Here is a 27,615-nt window from a genome sequence, read left to right on the forward strand (position 1 = left end):
ACAAGGAAGTTGGGTTTTAGTCCTCTTCTTCAAACTAGGAAAAGTCAAAGATCAGTCCAAGCTTTAGGTTTCCCATTTATAAAATTCTTTTTATTTTTTTCTTTAATGATCCTTCTAACATTTCTAATACAGTGGGGTTCTTAAAACTACAAAGCACATTTCATCAGCAAAGCTCAAAAATATGTGCACAAAAATTTTTTGAGTATCAGAGAAAATATAAACTCATATTCATTTGAAATAGCAGATATTAATGGGGGAGACAGATGAGAGGAAGAATATGCATGTAACTGTTAACCTTTAGCTTAAGCTCCAAAACTGTAACTTTGTAGGATTGAATTACTGTCCCTAGAGTCTCAGAGGAAAAACTGATAATAAAGGCTATTTACAACAAAAAAAAACATTTTAAAAAACCTCCCTACTGCTCTGCAGTAAGAAAAGCAGCAAGGTGCCAGCCCCAGAAACTAACCATATAAGAAAAATCTCAGTGAGTATGTAGTGCTAATAAAATCTGCTTCATGGCAAGTTATTAAATCTTACTGAAACATCAGAGTAAGTAAACATAATTAGTAAAATCTCATTACCCCCCAGATCCTATACAAGTGTGCTATATCTATTATATCATTTTACTGAATTCTACGATACATGTAATTTTAAACAGAAAGAAAAATAAATAAAAAGTAAATGCCAACATTAAAAAGTGACTTAAAGTGAAGTTTTCTGCCATCAAGAACACCAAAAGCCACGTAAGAGCAAAAAAGAAGTGGGCTGTATCATATCATGCATTAGTAAAGTAATCCATGACAGCTTATTTATATAAACCCCAGAAAACTGGGGGGTGGGGAAAGGGGGGAGGAGATCTAAGTTACAAAGATATATGGCTTCAATAGAAACCATAGGTCTTAACTAGACATTAGTAAAATCAAGAGCAATTTGAAAGCAGGAAAAAAAAATTCAAGAAGAGAATGCACTGAAAGGGTTAAATTACACCAACTTACACACAAAAGCTTATACTGCCTACACCCTACAAAGGCATGTAAGAAACATTAAAACTAACCTCTAACAGAGAAAACATTTAGAAAGCCTGTACTTAAGAATAAAGTTAAAAGGAAATAAGCTGGAAAAAATAAAATCATAACCATTCATTTTATAATCATCACATTTTCAAATTATTCACTCATCACTACACTTGCATTGAACATATATAATTTATCACATAAAAGCAAAATCTCTAAGCTTCTCCCTACCTTAGGTTTTTAGTCAAAATGAATGCAAACAATCACGTGGGATTCAGCCAAGCAGTGACGTTAAATTCTGCTCTGTCAGAGAGAGCATCTGTCAAGCCCACATTTAAACTGCTGCCTGCCTGTGCAGCAGCTGAGGAACCGTGGATTTCATATTATAGACTAAAACCCCATTAAAACTGCTCGAAATCCTTCCCGCAGCTGCCAGGCAACAACAAAAGAAGGGAGGTAAATCTTATGCTTTTCCAATACAACTGAAGCACTACATTTTAGCTCTGGCTGCTTTACATTGCAGCTCAGTGTTATTACTAGAAATATGGATACTGAGGCGAGAACACAGCACTGCATTGTCCAGCCAGGAAAATAGCAGATGTAAAAAGCTTCAATGCATCAACTGTCGGGAAGAGTCAACAGTGCTACAAGCAGAACGGACAACTACAGCTCTTTTGTTTAACGAAAGAGAGAGAAAACGAAAGAAAGGGAAAATTTCAGAAGACTAGGACCCATATGAACAAGGAGGGTAACTCGAAGACAAGCAGACAGATGGACACTTTGGATACTGTGAAAAGCAATCGCAGGAGGCAGACTGTTGGGGGATGTGCGCATGTTCGATAGCATCTTTTTTGCTGAAGTGATGGCGTGCCAAAAGTATTTTCAGTGGGCATAATCCTCTTCACACAAATGGCCTGACCAAGGAAGGTATGTCAATATCTTGTGTATGATAGTCATTTAAATGTGTTACCTTTTTAGAGCCCTGGAGGCAATAATACCTGATAAGCAAGTTCATACAGTTCACTGCCCTTGAAACTATGAAAGGGTTTCTTAATATCTGATTTTAAAATTTGTCATTGTTTAGAAGACAAGCTGTCACTGCTTTATGCAGCTAAATATGTAGCTTGGAGTAATTCTGGGTTATAGACATCAGAGGGAAAAGGCAAATAAAAAGAAGATGTGTTTAAAGGATTCCTTAAGAAATTAAACTTAAAAAAAAAAATCTGTAGCCCTTTACAAAAAAACACAGCAATATTCTATCAAATTGGGTCATACTGAATCCTTATCTAGTGAATTAAATGCTCTCTTAAAAATGGCTATCAAAAGAGACAATGCAGTGAAATTACATTAAATAGTAGCAAGGAAAACCTTAAGAGTTTTTTTTCAGAGTCCTTTTAAAACAAAACCTTAATATATAACAGTTTTTAGTAACAAAATCTTCCCTCCAACATCTCCCTAAATGAAGATAATGAACCCAACCAAAGAAAGTATCAACAAATTTTATTACCAAGCTATAAGAAGATACTAAAAGGAAAGCATTAACACAAGATCACATAAGGTAGTGTGAGTTTATGCATAACCCCACAATAGAGCCTCATGTTATTATAGTGTCCATGAACAGAACTTTAAACAAAGGGACATCAATAGTTGATTTAAAAATTAACTATTTTAAATAGCTTATATTTTATGTAAAAGACTGATTCCAAATGATCAAATTTAACGTTGTCTCTGATTATCATTTTAAAAGTGAAATTCAAAAACATAATATGAAAATACTTTGATACAAAAATACCCACAAACGGCAATACAAGGTCAAAAAATTACATATAAATGTAGCTACTATGCTTCCAGGCTATATTAATATGCAGTAATGAACTACTACCACTATATGTGTGTGCAGGGCACAGATAAATCAAACTATTTTAGCAACAATCATAGAATAGCAACTCAGGGCTCAAAAACACAAAGATATTTCTAAAATTTTACAAATCTATCAAAGATCCTGATTTTTCCTCAATTTCAAACCACAACTCAGTAATTATCTAATAATCACAAAAGGCAAACATTTTAAAAATATGTAAGTCCTGCATTCCAAAGTGACGATTAAACAAGTTTACCAGACTCTATTACATCTCAACATCACTCTCAATCATGAATTTTTATTCTAATAAAGACTAATAATAAATAGTACTAAAAAATATGGTTGTAAAAATTTCAAGTCCCTCTTGCTACCTTTATCTCTCAATATTAAAGTCACCAATTAAGCAGCTTCATAAGCTATACATCTCAAAACGAAAGTGTAAGTTTTTCTATTAAACCATCACCAATAGACTAAAGATATCAACACTTTTAAAAGTCAAATGATAAAAACTGTGTGTGTACTGAACAACATTTTACAGTAACATTCTCCCCACGAACTTCATCCACAAGTTATAAATACAAATTAATAACGTAAAGATATCAAAAAAGAGAAAAACCAAAGCTATTTATTTTCTAAAAATGTAAAAGTGCAAAACTATCCTGCATACTATTGAACTTTCTTGTCTTGCTCTCTCTTTTTAAGAATTAAAATACAACAGGCAATAACTGGAGAATAATTTTATCACTTAATAAAAAGGAGGCATGGTTATTTTAATTTTATATTCTTTTTAACAAAAAAATTTGTAAGACCTGAGAAACTTTTAATAAGGAATTTCTTAAAGGCTAGACACATGCACTTCATTTATCAATGGGAGATTTATAGTTACATATGGATTTAACGTCTCAGTAGCTTAATATCTAAAACATACAAATACCATGAAGTCTAAATTAAGATGCAGCTCTATCACACACTGTTACAAAATCATATTAGGACCAAAACTATGTATTTATGCTAGATTACAATATGCAATAATTTGCTGCTTTCTGTAATACTAAAATACTTTAGAGACATGACTTTGGGTATATTGTTCTTATAAAAGCAACAAATTATGATTATTTTCCATCATTCATTTACTCAGTCCTTTAACTCAAACATCCATTGAAACACCTGACCTTATTGTTTACTCCTTCTTACACCATCAAATTTACACTTTAAAAAAAAATCTAAATGACTGGACTTCAATCAGATTCCAAGTGTTATTATATCAGAAGAAAACAGATATACTTAATTTATCTTTGTAACACTTAGAATAAATCAAATAAATTTTAAAAGCAACTTTTGTTTCTTTTAAATTTACATACACAACCTTTATATCTACTGGTGTCTTTATGAAGTGGAGGGGACAGTCATTACTATTTACCAAATATGTCATTTGGAAATAAAAGCTTAAAAATAGTTCCCTAGTCTAAAAAGAATGGCCAGCTACTTACAAGTATAAGAAGGAAAACACGGAGTTTCTAAATCAGAATGCTCAGCTGTTATTATTTTCAGCTTAGCTCACAGCAGAACTATGTTTTGTTGGTACAGTGAATAGCCTTGGTTTTCATTATAGTAATGTTGAGTTTAAATTCATGTAAATAAATTCCAACAAATAGCACACTAGATGATTTGCTTTTAAAATTCCAAACTTAAAAAAATTGTTCACATCTTTCAAAATGCTTAATTTTTTTACATTTTAGAAATAATAACTTCTAAAAGTACTCTGTAAGCTCAGAAATGAGAAATTTCAAACGCTGGTGCCTCTACGGTTGGACCTTAGATATCTGTTCAAATTCCCACCTACTTGCTCCTCCTAGTGGCGGCTACTATAATAGTACTTTCATTCATTTATGTCTAACACTTTCAATCAGTATTTTCAAAGTACTTAACACTATGTATGTGAATTTTACTTTGTAACTATTCAATTATATGGAGATTTCCATGTAACTTCTATTTCCTAGAAGTAATTAAATTTATGCCAAGGTTAAACAAATTTAATGTTAACCATGACTCTCTCAATATCACAGGCTAAATACATAATGTATACACTGTAATTTCAAATAAATGCTCCTATATTAAAACTTTTTAATTAATTTATTTTGCTTAAAGAAGTAATTTTCATAATAAAAAGTTGGAAAAATTAAAATTACATATTCATCACTCTTTCTTGCCAAAAAGTTTTTTCCTGTTTTAATGGAATTCAAACCATAGCTCTTCGCCCACCTCTACTTCCTTGACATATTGGTCCCAAAAAACTGAAAACAACAACAAAAACACTAACAACAAACGTGAACAAATCTGTGCTATGCACTGAAAACCTTGTTGCAAGATACCATAACCAGTTTTTAACATACAGCATCATGAACCTCACATATTGCCATCTCATACCTTTATAAAATACAGGGCTCTAACTGTGCTAATGACAAGTTCTAAAAGTTTAACAAATTGTCTGCATGTAAATTTAGAATAAAGCACAACTCAAGGATATTTAAAACTATACTGTGAAATTCAGAATTTTAAACAGTTGGTTTCAAAGTAACTCTTTTAATTCTAACATGGAGACTCAACCAAGATATGTAACAGTGTTCTGCCAAAGCCATAGATAATCAAAGAAAATTACACGCTATATTTTAAAATTAATCTTAAGTCTAAGAACAATTATATCATGAATACTTCATATGTACAATGAAAAGTTAAAAATTTTGAAAGTGTTAATCATTTATTACTGTCTAAAAATCCTACACTGAAGTTATTGGACACTGAAAATTAATTTTGACAGGTGCATCTTCTCATTGACTCTCTCAACACAGTAGGGGCCAATGGAAACATGCCAAGCAGTGTACTGTGACTAACAGAACTCTGCCATAATCAACCTTGCACCGTCTGTCCCACAACTGATACATGACCATTTTACAAAAAAGGCCTCTGACTGCGCACCATACCACCAATAGTATGTCAAATCAATTTTAATTAATGCCAATAAATTTTCCATCTGCTCTTAAGGCCTTTTTACACAATCTTTCTCAGAAATCTAGTAACATTTTTCTCAAATACATGCAACTTTTAAATCTTTAACTTGGGTCAAAAGTACAAATGACCAGCGTACCAAGACAATGAAATGAATAAATCACCTCATCTCTTTAAAATGCTCACCGTGCTAAAAAGGTATATTTTTAAATAAATTAATCTTGTTCTCAGTGATGTTATGTTGCCAAGGGGAAATAAATTATAAGCTTCATTCCTGGATTATATTTTCACAGCTTAAGACATTCCTATTTGCCCTGATCATATTAGTATCCAAAGTCCCTTTCAGGCAGTTCTGTAAACTTTTGTGCTTCATTTTTGTAGAATGACTACAAGAGAGACAATGTGACTGAATTAGAAAATGATTGCCAAAGAATAGTATTAAGGAGAAGAAAACATTTTTGGTCACCAATCTCTCATATACCACTACCGGACATTTACAACATGCTTCAGTGGAGGAGAAGACACTGCTGCTTTGCAAAGATGACCTGGAATGCCAAGAGGTCTCTGTTCCGCACTCATCTCATTGGAGTACTTTCTCTAGTGTTTCTTTTTGCTATGTTTTTGTTTTTCAATCATCATGACTGGCTGCCAGGCAGAGCTGGATTCAAAGAAAACCCTGTGACATACACTTTTCGAGGATTTCGGTCAACAAAAAGTGAGACAAACCACAGCTCCCTTCGGAACATTTGGAAAGAAACGGTCCCTCAAACTCTGAGGCCTCAAACAGCAACTAACTCTAATAACACAGACCTGTCACCACAAGGAGTTACAGGCCTGGAGAATACACTTAGTGCCAATGGAAGTATTTACAATGAAAAAGGTACTGGACATCCAAATTCTTACCATTTCAAATATATTATTAATGAGCCTGAAAAATGCCAAGAGAAAAGTCCTTTTTTAATACTACTAATAGCTGCAGAGCCTGGACAAATAGAAGCTAGAAGAGCTATTCGCCAAACTTGGGGCAATGAAAGTCTAGCACCTGGTATTCAAATCACACGAATATTTTTGTTGGGCTTAAGTATTAAGCTAAATGGCTACCTTCAACGTGCAATACTGGAAGAAAGCAGACAATATCATGATATAATTCAACAGGAATACTTAGATACGTACTATAATTTGACCATTAAAACACTAATGGGCATGAATTGGGTTGCAACATACTGTCCACATATTCCATATGTTATGAAAACTGACAGTGACATGTTTGTCAACACTGAATATTTAATCAATAAGTTACTGAAGCCAGATCTGCCTCCTAGACATAACTATTTCACTGGTTACCTAATGCGGGGATATGCACCCAACCGAAACAAAGATAGTAAGTGGTACATGCCACCAGACCTCTACCCAAGTGAGCGTTATCCTGTCTTCTGTTCTGGAACTGGTTATGTTTTTTCTGGAGATTTGGCAGAAAAGATTTTTAAAGTTTCTTTAGGTATCCGCCGTTTGCACTTGGAAGATGTGTATGTAGGGATCTGTCTTGCCAAGTTGAGAATTGATCCTGTGCCCCCTCCCAATGAGTTTGTGTTCAATCACTGGCGAGTCTCTTATTCAAGCTGTAAATACAGCCACCTAATTACCTCTCATCAGTTCCAGCCTAGTGAACTGATAAAATACTGGAACCATTTACAACAAAATAAGCACAATGCCTGTGCCAACGCAGCAAAAGAAAAGGCAGGCAGGTATCGCCACCGTAAACTACATTAGAAAAGACAATTTTTTTTTTCAAATGTGCAATTTGTAAATATTGCTAAAAGCATGTATAGTTAGAACTGATTACATCCGTAGGACAAGTTTTAGTTAAAACTCATCACATAAAGAAATTCAAAAAGTATTTTTTTAATTTCTGAAGAAGTTAAGTCTTAAAACTATAACATTATATAACAAAAAAGGTGTCCCAAAAGATCTATTTAAAAAACTGTATAAGGGGATTCTGTGTATTAACATGCAATAATAAGCATGCATAAATCAACGGTTCAAGTCCTCTGTTAGGGGCCAATAAAATGTATTTGCATACATTTTCCACATAAATTTTAATTTAAGAAATGACAGTCAAAAGATCCTTCATTTTAGATATAGCTTTTCATTTTAATATATAATTAAATGTAAATAAAACATCACTATCAATTTTAAGAAAACTTTGTAATTGTGCAAAGGATAAATTTTTTGACCTGACTATTTTAGGGTTCTAAATGCAATAAGATTTAGTTGAGTTATTCCACAAACACATTATAAAGTTCAGATGTTTCATCAATGCAGTTCTCATGAAAGTATTTACTTTTTAAAAATAATTGAGATATTCTTTTAAATTTCTTTTATTAATACATATATCGGGGAAAATTATTTTGACATGACGTGATAAAATGTGAAAAACTAATGTGTCTCAGGCTCAAGTTTTTAGTTATTAAATGTTTCAAAACAGACAAGTTTTGTTTCCTCATTGGTGTTAAGAACCAAACTGCTATTTCAATGAGTTATTCAATTAGACCAATTACTACACTTTTAAACAGCACCACCATTTAATTTCATGTATATCTGACTTCGAATATATCTGTAAAGATAATCGAAGCAAAATTACTTACTTAAAGGCACAAATAGGATGTACTGTTGAAAAAAGATAAAAAAGATAAAGAGTACGGTGCAGTTTCATTCAATACATTTTTAAGATGCATGTCTGCCAAAATGTAACATACGGGAAGTTTACTTCCTGACAGCAGGTGTACACATGCCAATACTTAACCATTTTATGGCACCTATTTCTTTCTTGGAGTGCCAAGTTTACAAATCTGCAGTTTTTAATTTGGTAGATGACAAATATTCTGAATCACCAATTAAAAACCCTTTGGGGAGGGATGGGGAAAACTATAAATGTTTGACAAACACAATTCTAGGATGAACAATGTATACAATGCACTTTTATCAACTTTTTAAAAATAAAGGAAAACAAAAAACTTTACTGAGTGTTATGATACAAGTATTTTCACAGTAATTTTGTTTGACTCCATCATGAATTTTAAAATCAAGAAAACACCAACCTACTAACCAAAATAGTGTTTTCATTCCATACAAGTATGTAAATTTGTCCATTTTTAGTCAGAATGTTTCTTAATTCTAATAACAATCATTTTTACCTCTGATTCTATTATTAAGGGATAAATTACCAGAAGAGAATTGTAACATTTGTGAAACTTGAAAACACTAAAACTGTTTAAGTACTTATCTCCATTTCAAATCAGTAGACTAAGTGTTCTATTCTAAGTGAAGTGATTCTGAAAGCTGATCTATGTAACGCACCCCAGTTCTTGGATCAAGTCTGTTTTTAACTTAATTTATCCTATATGACTACAGAAACACCAGAATTACTTAATAAAAGTCACACATAAGAGGATAATACCAAATCAGATCAGTATGTTTGACAGAAGACAAAAGGAATCCTTCCCTCAGTATAGAATAATATTCTCTGATTTATGCTACAAAAGTTAAAAAAAAAAGTGTGTGTGTGTGTGTGTGTGCAAAGGTGTGTACATAGAAAGAGAACTCAAGTACTATTTGTCCAAATTATGACTATAGTGCAAGATCTTTAAAAGAGTAATTTCCATCTGGAAAAAGTTTTTATAAAAATGACTCATGAAAAACAGATAACAGACACCTAAATTCTTCCTATCTCAAGTTTCAATTTTAAATCTATAAAATCTATGTAAATTTCTATATTCCTAACACTATCTTGAAAAACTACAGTAATCTGATATCAGACACTGTGAGTCCTCAAAGGGGATTGGAACAAATAGTATAAAGTGTCTTTATTCTGTTGAAAATCCTTACTTTAAAATAAATATTCTGTTAGTTTACTTTTGACTTTTCCGCAACAATATTCAGATCGTTTTCTTAAGCAAAATAAGCTGATAGTGTATATAAACATCTCACCACTTGTTAAATGTACCTTCTTCATCCCAATGCTATGTGATCTTTATGTACATACAAATATAATTTTAAACGACAGCTTTGCTTTTGGTCAAAGAAAAGGGTACAGAAATAACTATGTAATCTTTATGTTCAAAGTGTTAATAGGTACTTCAGAAGATGAAAACACCAAAACTTTCAATACTTACAACACTTGTTTATTTTGATCAAGTATATCAGTGCTGAAATTCTAATTCAACCAAATAATTGAGATTTCTCCTCACACCTCTTTGTATACAGCATAATCACACATAATCTCAACTGCAATTTTATTGATATTCTATTTCCAGCAAATTCTACAAAAATAATACCAATAACAGCAGTAGAAACTATTTACTGATTGTACAAGCAGTATGCTTGGTACTGTGTTGAAGCACTTTACATACATGATCTCATACAACCCTCATGAACAACACTAAGAGACAGGAAAGACTTGTGTTAAGAGGTTAAATACCTAAGATCATACAGCTAGTAAAGCAGCAGATTTCCATTTCAAGGATCATGTTCTTAATCATTACACTGTTCTGCTATTATTTCACATCTGACAGTTGATTAAAAAAAAAAAAGTCTAAAGCTGAGCAAAAATGGTCTGTCCCTTTACATTCCCATTCTCTGTTCTTCATCCTTTGCCAGGCCTCCAGGCTTCATACCATTTTCACATACTGGAGGGGCACTTGATATTAGGAGCAATAAAGACAAAAGAAAAGAGAGTATATCTGATCCTCCAATTATTTTCTCTTCTTTTCAGTTGTTTAATGGTGACAGGAACCTTTGCAAAGCATACATATTACTGCTTATCTCTTGCTTCTTTGGACCCTGAGGCACAACTGTAAACAGCAGGCAGGTGGCACTTAGAAATTATAAAATATGCTTCTTTTTGAAGCACAACTGCTAATTTTTAATAGATAAAAGTAGAACTGCATTTACCCATCCTACTCTCTGGTCACCTGCCATTTTGTCATGAGAAGGTAAAACCAGTTTATCCAAACTATTCAGATAAATTTTCTTTTTCTGTCTTTTACTGTTTAGCTAGGAAATTTCACTATGAGATTAACATAGCTTTAAAAAGTAGGAAAAAAAATTCCTGTTGACAGACATTTCTAAGGCATCTCCAAGAATTTCAATGTATCATTTAGACATCACTCCCAGAAGGCAGACGATGGACATTAAATACTAAAATGGGATAGAAAATCCACTACCACCAAATTTTACAGTAATAAAATTGTTCGGTGCTCCTATGATGATTCCTTAACGCTCTGTAAGACAGTGTCCTCTGTCTGCTATGCCACCTGAACAAATCCTTGCAAATGGATCCAAGAAAAACTTCCCCTAAAGAGGACATGCTGAAGATTTTGTGTCTGTTCATAACCAGTATCCGCAACCAAGACTCAAAAAAGCAAAACAGTTCTTGTGTATACAACATAATAGAGTTGATACTACGTTGCAATAAATGCCTTATTACTGGGAAAAGATCGGGGAAACAGGGTTTAGGGGCCTATGTTCGCACCACCATGAGGGAGGGCCAACATAGCCCCAAAAGTAACCACAAAACTGACTGCCTGGGTCTGATACGATGTAAAATGTTGTCTGAGTCTAGAGATTAATGAACAAAGAAAATTAGTCCACTATTTCACATTTGTTTAACATTTAAAATTTGTTTTAAAAATGTGTTTAAAATTGTATTCCCTTATCAGGGTCTGTTTGTCTTCTGACAGGGTTAATGAAAAACATAACTACAATCTTGTTCCTAACAGATTCATGCAAGAGAGGGAAGAGAATGACTCCTATATACTTCAGATAGAAAGCTAATAGTGGGCAAAAAAAAAAAGACAAGTAAACTTGATTTTTACAAAAGTAAAGTTTTAATCAGAGGTCATAAGAAAAACCTCTAATTTAGAGTACAATTATACCTCAGTATCTGTGGGGAATTGGTTCCAGGACACTCCACAGACACCAAAATCCACAGATGTTCAAGTTCCTTATATAAAATGGCATACTGTTTGCATATAAAATATGCACATCCTCCTGCATACTTTAAGTCATCTCTAGACTACTTATGATACCTAACACAATCTAAATGCTACGTAAATAGTTGTTACGCTGTATTATTTAAGAAAAAATAACTCAAAAAAGTCTGTACATGTTCAGCACAGGCATTGTGGGTTGGTTGGTTTGTTTGTTTAAATATTTTCGATCAGCAGTTGGTTAAATCTACGGACGTGAAACCCACGAATATGGAGTGCCAACTGTATCTGTATGTCTATAAGTCATGTACACTTAATATAAACTAAAACCTAAGTTATCTTCTATCATCCCAAATTTAGTACTTTTTCAGTATTCCCTATCTCAGTGCATGGCTAACCGTAGTCAACTGGCACACAGGAGTACCAAGAATCACCTTCGCCACTTCTTTCTCTTGCTATTGCCCATATCCATTTAACCCAAAGACTTACTTGGATCCCTACTGGAATCCATCTACTTTTCTTCATCTTGCCCCTCTTTAAAACAGCATCACTCATTTTTGAACTACTGCAATACCTTTATAGACAGTTTCCTTATATCCACATAATCTGTTGCCAATATTACAGTCAGAATGTTACTTTCAAAACACAAAGCTAGGGATGCCATCCCACTAATTTGATGGCTTCTCAATGTACTTAGGATAAATACCAAAATCCCTAAAACCCTTGGCCAGTTACAAGGCCCATAAATGATTCTCTTCCTTACTAAAGCTAATCCCTCTACCCAATCTTTTGATTCCATTCATACCTCCTATCTCACTGTAAATTATTCTCTCTCTCCCTCGGGGCTTATTTAAAAGAAAAAGAAAAAAATTCCTGGATAAGGAATAGTGAATTACAACTTGACTCAATTAAACAGTTTAAAGCATTTTCATTTTATTTAAAGGAAAATGTTTTACAACATCAAATCAAGTTTTCTCTACAGTGAGAAAGGATAGTAGTGGCATGGAGAGAAGGGATTCCAGAGATGTCAGCAAGTAAGGTCTATAGGCCTTCATGATGGCTGGATACTAGAGATGAGAGGGGAGTAAGTGGCAAGGATGATGCCTAAGACACCGGCCTGAACACTGACAGGGTCATTTACTGAAAGAGAAAACACTGTATAAAGAACCTGATTTGCCAGAAACAATGTAATAAAGAATCATCAAGCAATGTATAAAAGAATTGTCAAGTGGCACTGAGGGCCTATAGAGATTACAAAGCATCATTAAAAATATGAATTATAATTACCACTCTACGCCCATATGAAAGTATGAAAAATAACTAAAAATATATAATATAGGCTTCAGATTCATTTGAAAATACTTTTCAAGCAACACTTACATGCAAAATACTCTGTTCTCAGCACTGGAGATATAGTGGAAGGCAGGAAAGACATAGTTTCTACCTTCAAATTCATATAAAGAAAGATAATCAAAGAAAACAAATGAACAACAAGATAACTAGAAGAAAAAGGGTCCTGAAGAAGTGGCTGCTGAACTGAAATCTGAATTATCAGAAGGAATCAGTCTTATTAAGAGCAAGGGGAAGAATATTCCAGACAAACAACTGAAGGACAAAGGCTAAGAGGTAAAGAACTTGCCAAGTTGTTGAAAAACTCTGAAAAAGTCACCGAAAAAGACTTGTAGTCAAGGTCTTTTTTAATATGTACTGTTCCTTTAGAGCATGGAACTGTGGATAGAATTCAGAAGAATTTTAACGGGAAAAAAATTTACAATTTTATTTTCATTAATCTCTAAATGAAATTAATTCTTTCTTCAGGAATTATTATTATAATTCTTCAGTATTATTATAAATGGTTACAACTTTGTCACCAACAAAGATCAGATTTTTTCATAACATTAGAATAAAGATATCACATAACATAAAATAAAGATATTACGTAAGCTCATTATACTTCTAAAATCTGGTATTTATCAAATTTGCCACTAGATCGAGTTATACAATGCATTAGTAAAGAAGCACAAATCATGTCATAAATGTGTTTTTTAAAAATACAATTGGTTTTATCTTATGTATTTTCTTTTATGCCTTAAATATAGTATTCAGAAAGAGGATTCATAGGATTTCCAGTCTGCCAAAAGCACCAATGGCACAAAAAAATTATGAACTACAGTAAAAGATACTTGAGATTCCTAACAACGCAACTTATGGTGCTTGTTTGGGTCCTATTTCCAACAAACAAATTACAAAAAGACAATTTTCAGGAAATCAAAGAAACTGTAAAATGAACTGCGTGTTAGATTACACCAATATTATTTATTTTGTTGCATACAATGGCACTGTGGCTACGTCAAAGATGTCTATATGTTTAAGAGAGGCAAAGTATTTAGGAAAAAAATGACAGTGTCTCGATTTTGCATTTAAATACTTTAGGAAAAAAAGGAAGAGGTGGAACAGATAAGGAGAGCCTTTAAAAATGGTAATTATAGAATCTGTGTGATGGGAAGATGGAAGATCACGTGCTATTTTCTCTCATCATATTTATGTTAGAAATGTTTTATAATTAAGTAATTAAGAAAACCAAGAAAAAGAAATAGAATAAGGTATACCCTTTTAATAGCTGCTTCACAATAAGGAGCCTCTCTAAAGGAAAAAGAAAACAAAAAGGCACAATGTGCAGAGAGCAAACCAGAGAACAAGACTCCTTTCTCTAGGTTTATGTTGCCCTAGGCCAGGTTGCCTGACTTGATGAGTGTGCAATGTAACCAGGGATTTTTCTCTTTTCTCCACCACTGTGCTCAGGAAGACTGCAAGAATCCCTAAAACTTGCTACAGTATTCATATTTTTTGACTATGTACTCTATCTAAAGGCACTCATGCACTCATTTCAAAGAAAAAATAAACCTAAATCCATTATATCAGCTGTCTGGGCCTAGAAAATTAAGTCTTTGATCAAACTAGTACATCTTGGTATTAGAAATACCAATGGTTTAGGAACAATAATCTTATAGTCTTAAGTTACCAAGTAACAATCAAGTTTAGGCCTTCTATTTAGGAGGACCTGACAATTCAGAACACAGGATGGCAAAAGGAAGAGGGAAAAAGGATGCAGTGCCAGGTAACCGTAGTCTTCACAACTGAGAGCAAAAAGTCTGAATGGAAGAGTGACGGAATGCTTGACTTAGGCAAGTGGGCTATACAAGATGGTTCCCGGGTTGTCAAAAAAAAATGACAAGAACTGAAAGAGAACTCTTTTCATTTATGTTAACTGGGATGAACTACTCATCTCTCGGATCTTAGCATATTTAAGGTAGGAACACATAAAAGGCGCTATAACCTGCAGTAAGGTTGGCTCACTAATCCTCTCTTCTTCCCTAACCTATTTGTACAGTTCCGCTCTTCTAATCTGTCATCAAACTCAACAGTCTCTCTCCCATCAACTGCTTGTCTTTCTATTGTAAGTCTTTTCTCAACTTGGCTGACAATACAAAAAAAAAAAAAAAACGCTTAACTTTATCATATGCTGTTATAAATCAGTTGGATATCTTAGCATAAATATTACTCATTATAAGAAATTTTCTTTAAAAAAAAAAAAAAGTACCAAAAATCAGCCAGGCACAGTGGCTCATGCCTGTAATCTCAACACTTTGGGACGCCGAGGTGGGCCAATCACTTGAGGTCAGGCGTTCGAGACCAGCCTAGTCAACACGGTGAAACCCCATCTAAACTAAAAATACAAATATTAGCCAGGTGTGGTGGCACACACCTGTAGTCCCTGCTGCTGGGTAGGCTGACGCAGGAAAATCACTTGAACCCAGGAGATAGAGGATGTAGCAAGTCGAGATGCCACTGCACTACAGCCTGGGCGACAGAGAAAGACTCTGTCTCAAACAAAACAAACAAAAATCAACTCTGTCTAACATTAAGCAACCAAAAATTCATAAAAATTTTTATTCTTCCAACACTAACAAATACATCTTTTTTTCACTTATTAAAAAATATTGATTGAGTGTGGTGGCATGCAGAACAATGGTCCTCCAAAGATCTCCATGTACCTTAGCCCCCAGAACCTGTGAATATTCTAACATTACATGGCAAAGTTACTTTGCAGAGAGCTTTAAAATAGGGAGATTTTCCTGATTGGCCCAGTATAATCACATGGACCCTTAAGAGGAAAGGAGAAGAGTCAGAGAGAAACACAGCAGAAGAGAAGAACAAGGGAGAATCAAAGCATGAAAGGGACTGTATCCACCACTGCTGATTTTCAAGATGAAGGAGGCCGTGAACCAAGCAGCCTCCTGAAGGTTGAATTAGCCCTCAGTTTACATCCAGCAAACAAACAGGGACCTCAGTCTTAAAATCACAAGGAACTGAATTCAATCAACAACCTCAATAAACCTGGAAGTGGGTCCTTCCCCTAAGTTTCCCAAAAGGAACACATTCCTGCTGACACCTTGACTTCAGTCTGTGAGACTCTTAAGTGGAGGCCTCTCCCTAAGCCACGATATACCTGAACCTTGGATTTACAGAACTGTAAGAGAGTGTTTTAAGCTGCCAAACTTGTGGTAATTTGTTACTGCAACAATAGAAAATAAAGAGACGAAGTATCTACTTTGTCCCAAGAACTCTGCCAGGTACTGGGAATATAGCTGATTGATTGATAACCTGATAGCTGGGACATAGGCTCAACTATGCGCAGTGTTCGGCAGAGGCTAGTTCTTTCTTGATCCTGTTTGCTAATAGTTCTTAAAGCAATTTGCTTGCCAGTGTGTGCCTCAGTCTCCACAGCTGGAAGATAGCAGTAATCACACAGGGCTTTTCTCTGGTGTGTAAACACTTGTGAGTTACCATCCATATAGTCCTTGGATAATCTGTGAAGACTTAACTGCCTCCTGATGCTGAAATCCATCTCCCACAAAATGCGGCTGTGCCCCCTACGCTCACAGATGTGGTTTGCAAAGATGTTGCCTCCAGTTCAGGGTATAGCACTTACTTGATGAGATAATTAGACATCAAAAGTAACTCAACAAAAACAAAAGATGACAAATAGGATCTAAGCAAAAGAGCTTCCACACAGCAAAAGAAACTGTCAACAGAGTACACAGAAAACCAACAAAATATGGGAAAATTTTTGCAAACTATGCATCCAACAAAGGTCGAATATCCAGCATCTATATGGAACTTAACAACGACAACAACAACAACAAAAAAAACATTAAAAAGTAGGGCAAATGGCATGATCACTTTTCCAAAGAAGACGTACATGTGGCCAACCATCACATGAAAAAAGGCTCAACATCACTAGTCATTAGAGAAATGGAAATCGAAACCACAATGAAGATACCATCTCATGCCAGTCAGAATGGCTATTATTAAAAAGTCAAAAAACAAGATGCTGGCAAAGTTGTGTAGAAAAAGGCAGGCTTACACATTGTTGGTGAAAGTGTAAATTAGTTCAATCATTGTGAAAGAAACTGTGGAAATTCCTACAAGACCTAAAGACAGAAATACCACTTAACCCAGCAATCTCATTACTGGGTATATACTCAAAGGAATATAAATCATTCCATTATAAAGACACGTGCATGTGTATATTCACTGCAGCACTAGTCACAGTAGCAAAGACATAGAATCAACCTAAATACCCATCAATGATAGACTGGATAAAGAAAATGTTACATATACACCATGGAATACTATGCAGTGATAAAAAAGAATGAGATCATATCCTTTGCAGGGACATGGATGGAGCTAGACACTATTCTCCTTAGCAAACTAACGCAGGAACAAAAAAACAAATACCACATGTTCTCACTTATAAATGGGAGCTAAATGATGATAACACACAGATACACAGAGGGGAACCATACACACTGAGGCCTATCGGAGGGTAGAGGGTAGAGAGAGAGGATCAGAAAAAATAACTAATGGGTCCTACGCTTAATACCTGGGTGATGAAATAATCTGTACGACAAACCCCCATGACACAAGTTTACATATGTAACAAACCTACACATGTACCCCTAAACTTAAAAGTTTAAAAAAAAAAAAAATTACAATTACAAAAGGGATCACACTAAGAAAAAATACTCTTCGGGATTTTATTTTCCAAAACTCATTTGGAAACACATCTTACAGCATTGCCTCTTACTGCTTTATAAAACCCAAATTCATCATTAACAATTTTCATTTAATATTCTTGCATCTCATAAGATAAACAGGAAAGCAATTTTATCTACAGTACATAGGTATCAGCCATTATGCAACTACCTCCATTCTTACAAATTTATTTCATTTTTTATTTGTTTTCAGACAGAGTCTTGCTATGTCACCCAGGCTGGGTGCAGTGAGGGGTGCAGTGATGTGATCTTGGCTCACTGCGACCTCTGGTTCCTGGGCTCAAGTGATCCTCCCACCTCAGCCTCTTTAATAGCTGGGATCACAGGTATGTGCCACCACGCCCAGCTAATTTTTGTATTTTTAGTAGAGACAGGACTTCACCATGTTGGCCAGGCTGGCCTCGAACTCCTGGCCTCAAGTGATCCAACCACCTCAGCCTCCCCAAGTGCTAGGATTATACGTGTGAGCCACCATACCCGGCATCATTCTCACAAATTTATTGTAAAAGTTTGCATTTTTACTTAATGCATATGCCAGCTATGGGTGTGTTTAAATAGCATCCTTCCTAAAATTCATCTAAACACCAATTTCTAAAAACGTAAAATTAGACAAGTACTAATTACTTGAATTAGAAATAAACAGTTGCCTCCATATCCACCATAAAAATTTAAGTCAAGAGTAACCAAAACATAGCAGTGAGCCAAATACAGGCCACTACTTGTTTCTGTATGGCACACAGGCCAAGACTGGATTTTACACTTTAAAACGGTTGAAAAAAAAATCTAGATAATAAAAAATACTGTTTAAAATGTAAAAATTATATGAAATTCAAATTTCAGCATCCATAAAGATTTACAGTAATGCAACCAAATTCATTCATTTACCTATTGCCAATAACTGCCTAACAGCAGAGGTCAGCCGGACGCGATGGCTCAAGCCTGTAATCCCAGCACTTTGGGAGGCCAAGGTGGGTGGATCACCTGACGTCAGGTGTTTGAGACCAGCCTGGCTAACTTGGTGAAACCTCGTCTCTACTAAAAATACAAAAATTAGCCAGCCGTGGTGGCAGGCACCTGTAATCCCAGCTACTCAGGAGGCTGAGGCAAGAGAATTGCTTGAACCCGGGAGGTGCAGGGTGCAGTGAGCCAAGATTGCACCACTGTACTGAAGCCTGGGCAACAGAGTGAGACTCTGTATCAAAAAAAAAAAAAAAAAAAAAAAAACACACACACACACACAAGAAAAGTAGTATGTTCTTTAATGTACAGTAAAATTAGATGGCAAAGCAATGTTTACCATCTAATGCAATGACACTACAAGTGTGCTAAAAGAATACCATATAAATATCACCAGACTAAGCACTCCTCATAAACTTCCCAACTCACATGAAAGGAATGGTCAGAAAAATTAAAAAATTTAAAATGGAGTATCTCATCACAAAATTTCTTTACAAAAATTAAAAAATTAACATTAGGCTGCGAAGCAAATTTGAGAGGTTCCATGTTAGCTAAGTAAGGAAAATGGTTAATCTATAGTTAATTAATTAAATTTGATTTGATTAAAGCAGTCAAAAAAATGTATTCAGAGAAAATAACCTTGTTTTAGACTACTGGCCTTTCACTACTGCTTAAAGAGTTGGGGCCATGGTGCAGCAACATCAACTGTCAATCAGAAGTCAAGGCAAATGACTGAGTGGTTTTCTTTGGCTCTTGTTAACATGTTACTAATACCACTCAGTTGCTGTTTATTTGAGGAGTCCAAGTCATGTTTTTGAAGTGGCTGAGGAATCAGCCTCTATGAGTAGTCTACATAAAACAACTACAGGCAGGAATAATTTCAAAGTAGTTTAGAAAACACTAATGAAGTACAACCTCAAGGGGAATCTATTAAGACTCTGATGCTACCAAACAAACGGTAGTTAAAACTATGTGTGGAGCTCAAAACAACTTAGATGGGTAAATTTAGTCCACCTAAGAATTCTACTAGATTATTTTCTTATTTGCAGATTTATCACTGCCAAAGGAGGGTTATATAGAAGTTCCCCAATTACATAGTTAATGAATTTTGAAATAATACATAAAATCTCATTATAAACCGGCATTGATGAATTTGCAATCAATTTTGGTAACAGAGAACACTAACTTGGAACTTCAATTAAGCAAAATGTTATCCCTCACACCCAAAAAGAAATTCCATTATTCTCATTATCAAACCAGTATTACAGATTATCATGCATTGTACTTGTCATTAAAAATCTGTGACCAGCCTGACCAACATAGAGAAACCCTGTCTCTACTAAAAATCAAAATTAGCCGGGCGTGGTGGCACATAACTGTAATCCCAGCTACTCGGGAAGGCTGAGGCAGGAAAATCACTTGAACCTCAGAGGCTGAGGTTGCGGTGAGCCGAGATCACTCCATTGTACTCCAGCCTGGGCAACAAGAGCAAAACTCGGTCTCAAAAAAAAAAAATTGTGAAAATTTGATTTATCTCGTTACATAAGTACCTACATAATTTCTGTGATTTTGTCTATCGGCCTGTAAGCCTAAAATACTTAAGTTTCCAGCCCTTGAAAGAAGAGGTTTGTCAATCCCCAATTTAAATCATTATATTCAAACCATTTTAAATCACTATAGACTAAAAAACATAAAGAAATAATGAAAACACACTTAAGGCTGGGCGCAGTTGTTCACACCTGTAATCTCTGCACTTTGGGAGGCCAAAGCAGGAGGATCGTTAAGAGACCAGCCTGGGCAACATGGTGAACCCTGTGTCTACAAAATATACCAAAATTAGCTGGGCACAGCAGTGCATCCCTGTGATCCCAACTGAGGTGGGAGCAGTGATTGAGCCCAGGAAATAGAGGCTCCAATGAGCTCTGACTGCACAACTACACTGCAGCCTGGGTGACGGAGCAAGACCCTGTTTTCAGAAAGAAAGAAAAAATGCACTTCAACTATACAAATTCCTGCTATATTACTACTTTTGCTCATACTTGACTCTTCCTTTTTATATTCTCATTAAAAATAATTTCACATTAAAGTTTCTAAGAGTTCAGCTTAGACAACAAACACTGAATGGTTTTGTACACTAGGTTTTATGACTAACTTGATAATTGTTTTTTAACAAAGTCAACCTAAAATTACAAGGCATACCAGAACTTACATATAAAACTCATAGTGAGGTCAGACTGTAGCGGGGCACGCCCAAGATGGCTGAATAGGAACAGCTCCAGCCTCCAGCTCCCAGCGTGAGCGACAGAGAAGACAGGCGATTTTTGCATTTTCAACCGAGGTACCGGGTTCATCTCACGGGGGCGTGTCAGACAGTTGGCGCTGGTCAGCGGGTGCAGCCCGACCAGCGAGAGCTGAAGCAGGGCGAGGCATCGCCTCACCTGGGAAGCGCAAGGGGAAAGGGAATTCCTTTTCCTAGCCAAAGGAAATTGAGACACACAACACCTGGAAAATCGGGTAACTCCCACCCTAATACTGCCCTTTACCAAGGGTCTTAGCAAATGGCACACCAGGAGATTAAATTCCACACCTGGCCCACAGGATCCCACGCCCACGGAGCCTCCCTCATTGCTAGCACAGCAGTCTGAGATCTAACTGCAAGGCGGCAGCCACGCTGGGGGAGGGGCGTCCACCATTGCGGAGGCTTAGGTAGGTAAACAAAGCCACCGGAAAGCTCAAAATGGGTGGAGGCCACCACAGCTCAAGGAGGCCGCCTGCCTCTATAGACTCCACCTCTAGGGACAGGGCAGCAGAAACCTCGGCAGAAGTAAATGCCCCTGTCTGACAGCTTTGAAGAGAGCAGTGGATCTCCCAGCACAGAGGATGAGATCTGAGAACGGACAGACTGCCTGCTCCAGTAGGTCCCTGACCCCTCAGTAGCCTAACTGGGAGACATCACCCACTAGGTGCAGACCGACACATCACACCTCACATGGCGGGGTACACCCCTGAGACAAAGCTTCCAGAGCAAAAATCAGAGAGCAACACTCGCTGTTCAGCAGTATTCTACCTTCTGCAGCCTCCGCTGCTGATACCCAGGCAAACAAGGTCTGGAGCGGACTTCAAGCAAACTCCAACAGACCTACAGTTGAGGGTCCCAACTGTTAGAAGGAAAACTAACAAACAGAAAGGACACCCACACCAAAACCCCATCAGTACGTCACCATCATCAAAGACCAAAGGCAGATAAAACCACAAAGATGGGGAAAAAGCAGCGCAGAAAAGCTGGAAATTCAAAAAATCAGAGCGCATCTCCCCCTCCAAAGCAATGCAGCTCATCGCAAGCAATGGAACAAACCTGGACAGAGAATGACTTTGACGAGTTGAGAGAAGGCGGCTTCAGTCGATCAAACTTCTCAGAGCTAAAGGAGGAACTATGTAACCAGTGCAAAGAAACTAAAAACCTTGAAAAAAGAATGGATGAATGGATAACTAGAATAATCAATGCAGAGAAGACCTTAAAAGAACTGACAGAGATGAAAACCGTAACACGAGAACTACGTGACAAATGCACAAGCTTCAGTAACCGACTCAATCAACTGGAAGAAAGAGTATCAGCGACTGAAGATCAAATGAATAAAATGAAGCGAGAAGAGAAATGTAGAGAAAAAACAGTAAAAAGAAATGAATAAAGCCTCCAAGAAATATGAGATTATGTGAAAAGACCAAATCTACGTCTGATTGGGGTGCCTGAAAGTGACGGGGACAATGGAACCAAGTTGGAAAACACTCTGCATGATATCATCCAGGAGAACTTCCCCAACCTAGTAAGGCAGGTCAACATTCAAATTCAGGAAATACAGAGAATGCCACAAAGATACCCCTTGAGAAGAGCAACTCCAAGACACACAATTCTCAGATTCATCAAAGTTGAAATGAAGGATAAAATGTTAAGGGCAGCCAGAGAGAACAGTCGGGTTACACACAAAGGGAAGCTCATCAGACTAACAGCAGATCTCTCGGCAGAAACTCTCCAAGCCAGAAGAGAGTGGGGGCCAATATTCAACATTCTTAAAGAAAAGAATTTTCAACCCAGAACTTCATATCCAGCCAAACTAAGTTTCATAAGTGAAGGAGAAATAAAATCTTTACAAACAAGCAAAGGCTTAGAGATTTTGTCACTACCAGGCCTGCCCTACAAGAGATCCTGAAGGAAGTACTAAACATGAAAAGGAAAAACAGGTCCCAGCCATTGCAAAAACATGTCAAAATGTAAAGTCCATCGATGCTAGGAAGAAACTGCATCAACTAACGAGCAAATTACCAGCTAATATCATAATGACAGGATCAAGTTCACACATGACAATATTAACCTTAAATTTAAATGGACTAAATGCTCCAATTAAAAGACACAGACTGGCAAATTGGGAAAGGAGTCAAGACACATCAGTGTGCTGTATTCAGGAGACCCATCTCACATGCAGAGACATACATAGGCTCAAAATAAAGGGATGGAGGAAGATTTATCAAGAAAATGCAAAACAAAAAAAAGCAGGGGTTGCAATCCTAGTCTCCAATAAAACAGACTTTTAAACCATCAAAGATCAAAAGAGACAAAGGAGGCCATTACATAATGGTAAAGGGATCAATTCATCAGGAAGAGCTAACTATCCTAATATATATGCACCCAATACAGGAGCACCCAGATTCATAAACCAAGTCCTTAGAGACTTACAAAGAGGCTCAGACTCCCATACAATAATAATGGGAGGCTTTAACACCTCACTGTCAACATTAGACAGATCAACAAGACAGAAAGTTAACAAGGATATCCAAGAATTGAACTCAACTCTGCACCAAGTGAACCTAAAAGACAGCTACAGAACTCTCCACCCCAAATCAACAGAATATACATTCTTCTCAGCACCACATCACACTTATTCCAAAATTGACCACATAGTTGGAAGTAAAGCACTCCTCAGCAAATGTACAAGAACAGAAATTATAACAAACTGTCTCTCAGATCACAGTGCAATCAAACTAGAACTCAGGACTAAGAAACTCAATCAAAAGTGCTCAACTACACAGAAACTGAACAACCTGCTCCTGAATGACTACTGGGTACATAATGAAATGAAGGCAGAAATAAAGATGTTCTTTGAAACCAATGAGAACAAAGACACAACATACCAGAATCTCTGGGACACATTTAAAGCAGTGTGTAGAGGGAAATTTATAGCACTAAATGCCCACAAGAGAAAGCAGGAAAGATCTAAAATTGACACCCTAACATCACAATTAAAAGAACTAGAGAAGCAAGAGGAAACACAGTCAAAAGCTAGCAGAAGGCAAGAAATAACTAAGATCAGAGCAGAACTGAAGGAGCTAGAGACACAAAAAACCCTCCAAAAAAATCAATGAATCCAGGAGCTGGTTTTTTGAAAAGAGCAACAAAACCGATAGACCGCTAGCAAGACTAATAAAAAAAAAGAGAGAGAAGAATCAAACAGACGCAATAAAAAATGATAATGGGGAGATCACCGCCGACCCCACAGAAATACAAACTACCATCAGAGAATACTATAAACACCTCTACACAAATAAACTAGAAAACCTAGAAGAAATGGATAATTTCTGGGACACTTACACTCTCCCAAGACTAAACCAGGAAGAAGTTGAATCCCTGAATAGACCAATAGCAGGCTCTGAAATTGAGGCAATAATTAATAGCCTACCACCCAAAAGAAGTCCAGGACCAGACAGATTCACAGCCGAATTCTACCAGAGGTACAAGGAGGAGTTGGTACCATTCCTTCTGAAACTATTCCAATCAACAGAAAAAGAGGGAATCCTCCCTAACTCATTTTATGAGGCCAACATCATCCTGATACCAAAGCCTGGCAGAGATACAACAAAAAAAGAGAATTTTAGACCAATATCCCTGATGAACATTGATGCAAAAATCCTCAATAAAATACTGGCAAAGCAAATCCAGAAGCACATCAAAAAGCTTATCCACCATGATCAAGTGGGCTTCATCCCTGGGATGCAAGGCTGGTTCAACATACTCAAATCAATAAACGTAATCCAGCATATAAACAGAACCAGAGACAAAAATCACATGATTATTTCAACAGAGGCAGAAAAGGCCTTTCACAAAATTCAACAGCCCTTCATGCTAAAAACTCTCAATAAATTTGGTATTGACGGAACGTATCTCAAAATAGTAAGAGGTATTTATCACAAACCCACAGCCAATATCATACTGAATGGGCAAAAACTGGAAGCATTCCCTTTGAAAACTGGCACAAGACAGGGATGCCCTCTCTCACCACTCCTATTCAACACAGTATTGGAAGTTCTGGCTAGGGCAATCAGGTAAGAGAAAGAAATAAAGGGTATTCAGTTAGGAAAAGAGGAAGTCAAATTGTCCTTGTTTGCAGATGACATGATTGTATATTTAGCAAACCCCATCGTCTCAGCCCAAAATCTCCTTAAGCTGATAAGCAACTTCAGCAAAGTCTCAGGATACAAAATCAAGGTGCAAAAATCACAAGCATTCTTACACTCCAATAACAGACAGAGAGCCAAATCATGAATGAACTCCCATTCACAACAGCTTCAAAGAGAATAAAATACCTAGGATCCAATTTACAAGGGATATAAAGGACCACCTCTTCGAGGAGAACTACAAAGCACTGCTCAGTGAAATAAAAGAGGACACAAACAAATGGAAGAACATACCATGCTGATGGATAGGAAAAATCAATATTGTGAAAATGGCCATACTGCCCAAGGTAATTTATAGATTCAATGCCATCCCCATTAAGCTACCAATGACTTTCTTCACAGAATTGGAAAAAAATGCTTTAAAGTTCATATGGAACCAAAAAAGAGCCTGAATTGCCAAGACAATCCTAAGCCAAAAGAAGAAAACTGGAGGCATCACGCTACCTGACTTCAAACTATACTACAAGGCTACAGTAACCAAAACAGCATGGTACTGGTACCAAAACAGAGATATAGACCAATGAAACAGAACAGAGCCCTCAGAAATAATACCCCACATCTACAACCATTCTGTCTTTGACAAACCTGACAAAAACAAGAAATGGGGAAAGGATTCCCTATTTAATAAATGGTGCTGGGAAAATTGGCTAGCCATAAGTAGAAAGCTGAAACTGGATCCTTTTCTTACTCCTTATATGAAAATTAATTCAAGATGGATTAGAGACTTAAATGTTAGACCTAAAACCATAAAAACCCTAGAAGAAAACCTAGGTAATACCATTCAGCACATAGGCCTGGACAAGGACTTCATGTCTAAAACACCAAAAGCAATGGCAACAAAAGCCAAAACTGACAAATGGGATCTAATTAAACTAAAGGGCTTCTGCACAGCAAAAGAAACCACCATCAGAGTAAACAGGCAACCTACAGAATGGAAGAAAATTTTTGCAATCTGCTCATCTGACAAAGGGCTAATATCCAGAACCTACAAAGAACTCAATCAAATTTGCAAGAAAAAAACAACCGCATCAAAAAGTGGGCAAAGGATATGAACAGACACTTCTCAAAAGAAGACATTCGTACAGCCAACAGACACATGAAAAAATGCTCATCATCACTGGCCATCAGAGAAACACAAATCAAAACCACAATGAGATACCATCTTACACCAGTTAGAATGGCAATCATTAAAAAGTCAGGAAACAACAGGTGCTGGAGAGGATGTGGAGAAATATTTACACTGTTGGTGGGAGTGTAAACTAGTTCAACCATTGTGGAAAACAGTGTGGCAATTCCTCAAGGATCTAGAACTAGAAATACCATTTGACCCAGCCATCCCATTACTGGGGATATACCCAAAGGATTATAAATCATGCTGCTATAAAGACACATGCACACGTATGTTTATTGCGGCACTATTCACAATAGCAAAGACTTGGAATCAACCCAAACGTCCATCAGTGACAGACTGGATTAAGAAAATGTGGCACATATACACCATGGAATACTATGCAGCCATAAAAAAGGATGAGCTCGTGTCCTTTGTAGGGACATGGATGCAGCTGGAAACCATCATTCTCAGCAAACTATCACAAGAACAGAAAACCAAATACCGCATGTCCTCATTCATGGGTGGGAATTGAACAATGAGATCACTTGGACACACGAAGGGGAACATCACACACCAGGTCCTATTGTGGGGATGGGGTAGGGGGGAGGGATAGCATTAGGAGATATACCTAATGTAAATGACGAGATAATGGGTGCAGCACACCAACATCACACATGTATACATATGTAACAAACCTGCACGTTGTGCACATGTACCCTAGAACTTAAAGTATAATTTAAAAAAACCAAAAAGTCATAGTGAAAGAATGGCTGGCTTATTTTTACAGGCAAACACCAAATATCAATACAGCGTAAGTAAATAAGGGCATATATAAAAACGGTAGGTTGTTCCTTACAGACCAAATGTTAGCATGCTCAGTTTAAGTGTACCAGTGGAGACCTCAACCACATTTTGATCAATTTTATGCATATGTGGGAGGGAGAGAGGTATGAATGCATGTCCATGCATCCATGTGAGAAAGAGAGAAAAAGACTAATTAATTTCTTCTATTGCTGAAAATGGTTCTGGTAATTTCACTAAATACACTATATGT

The 27,615-nt window shown here is 36.3% G+C and overlaps 2 protein-coding genes across 2 annotated transcripts in view; one reads left to right on the forward strand and one right to left on the reverse strand.

The window, feature by feature from the left end:
• Positions 1-27,615, reverse strand: part of CDC73 (cell division cycle 73) — a 140,095-nt gene that overhangs the window by 69,955 nt on the left and 42,525 nt on the right. The window lies entirely within an intron of this gene.
• On the forward strand, positions 1,313-8,899 carry B3GALT2 (beta-1,3-galactosyltransferase 2). Its single transcript, XM_025400305.1, has 2 exons — positions 1,313-1,940; positions 6,262-8,899. The coding sequence occupies exon 2, from the start codon at positions 6,382-6,384 to the stop codon at positions 7,648-7,650; it is 1,269 nt and encodes a 422-aa protein (XP_025256090.1). The 5' UTR covers positions 1,313-1,940; positions 6,262-6,381; the 3' UTR covers positions 7,651-8,899.

Source organism: Theropithecus gelada, chromosome 1, assembly GCF_003255815.1.
Source record: "Theropithecus gelada isolate Dixy chromosome 1, Tgel_1.0, whole genome shotgun sequence".
Classification (NCBI taxonomy): domain Eukaryota; kingdom Metazoa; phylum Chordata; class Mammalia; order Primates; family Cercopithecidae; genus Theropithecus; species Theropithecus gelada.

Bases quoted from the DNA above. Each gene is read 5' to 3' on its own strand.
- B3GALT2 (XM_025400305.1), top strand. From the start codon at position 6,382: ATGCTTCAGTGGAGGAGAAGACACTGCTGCTTTGCAAAGATGACCTGG.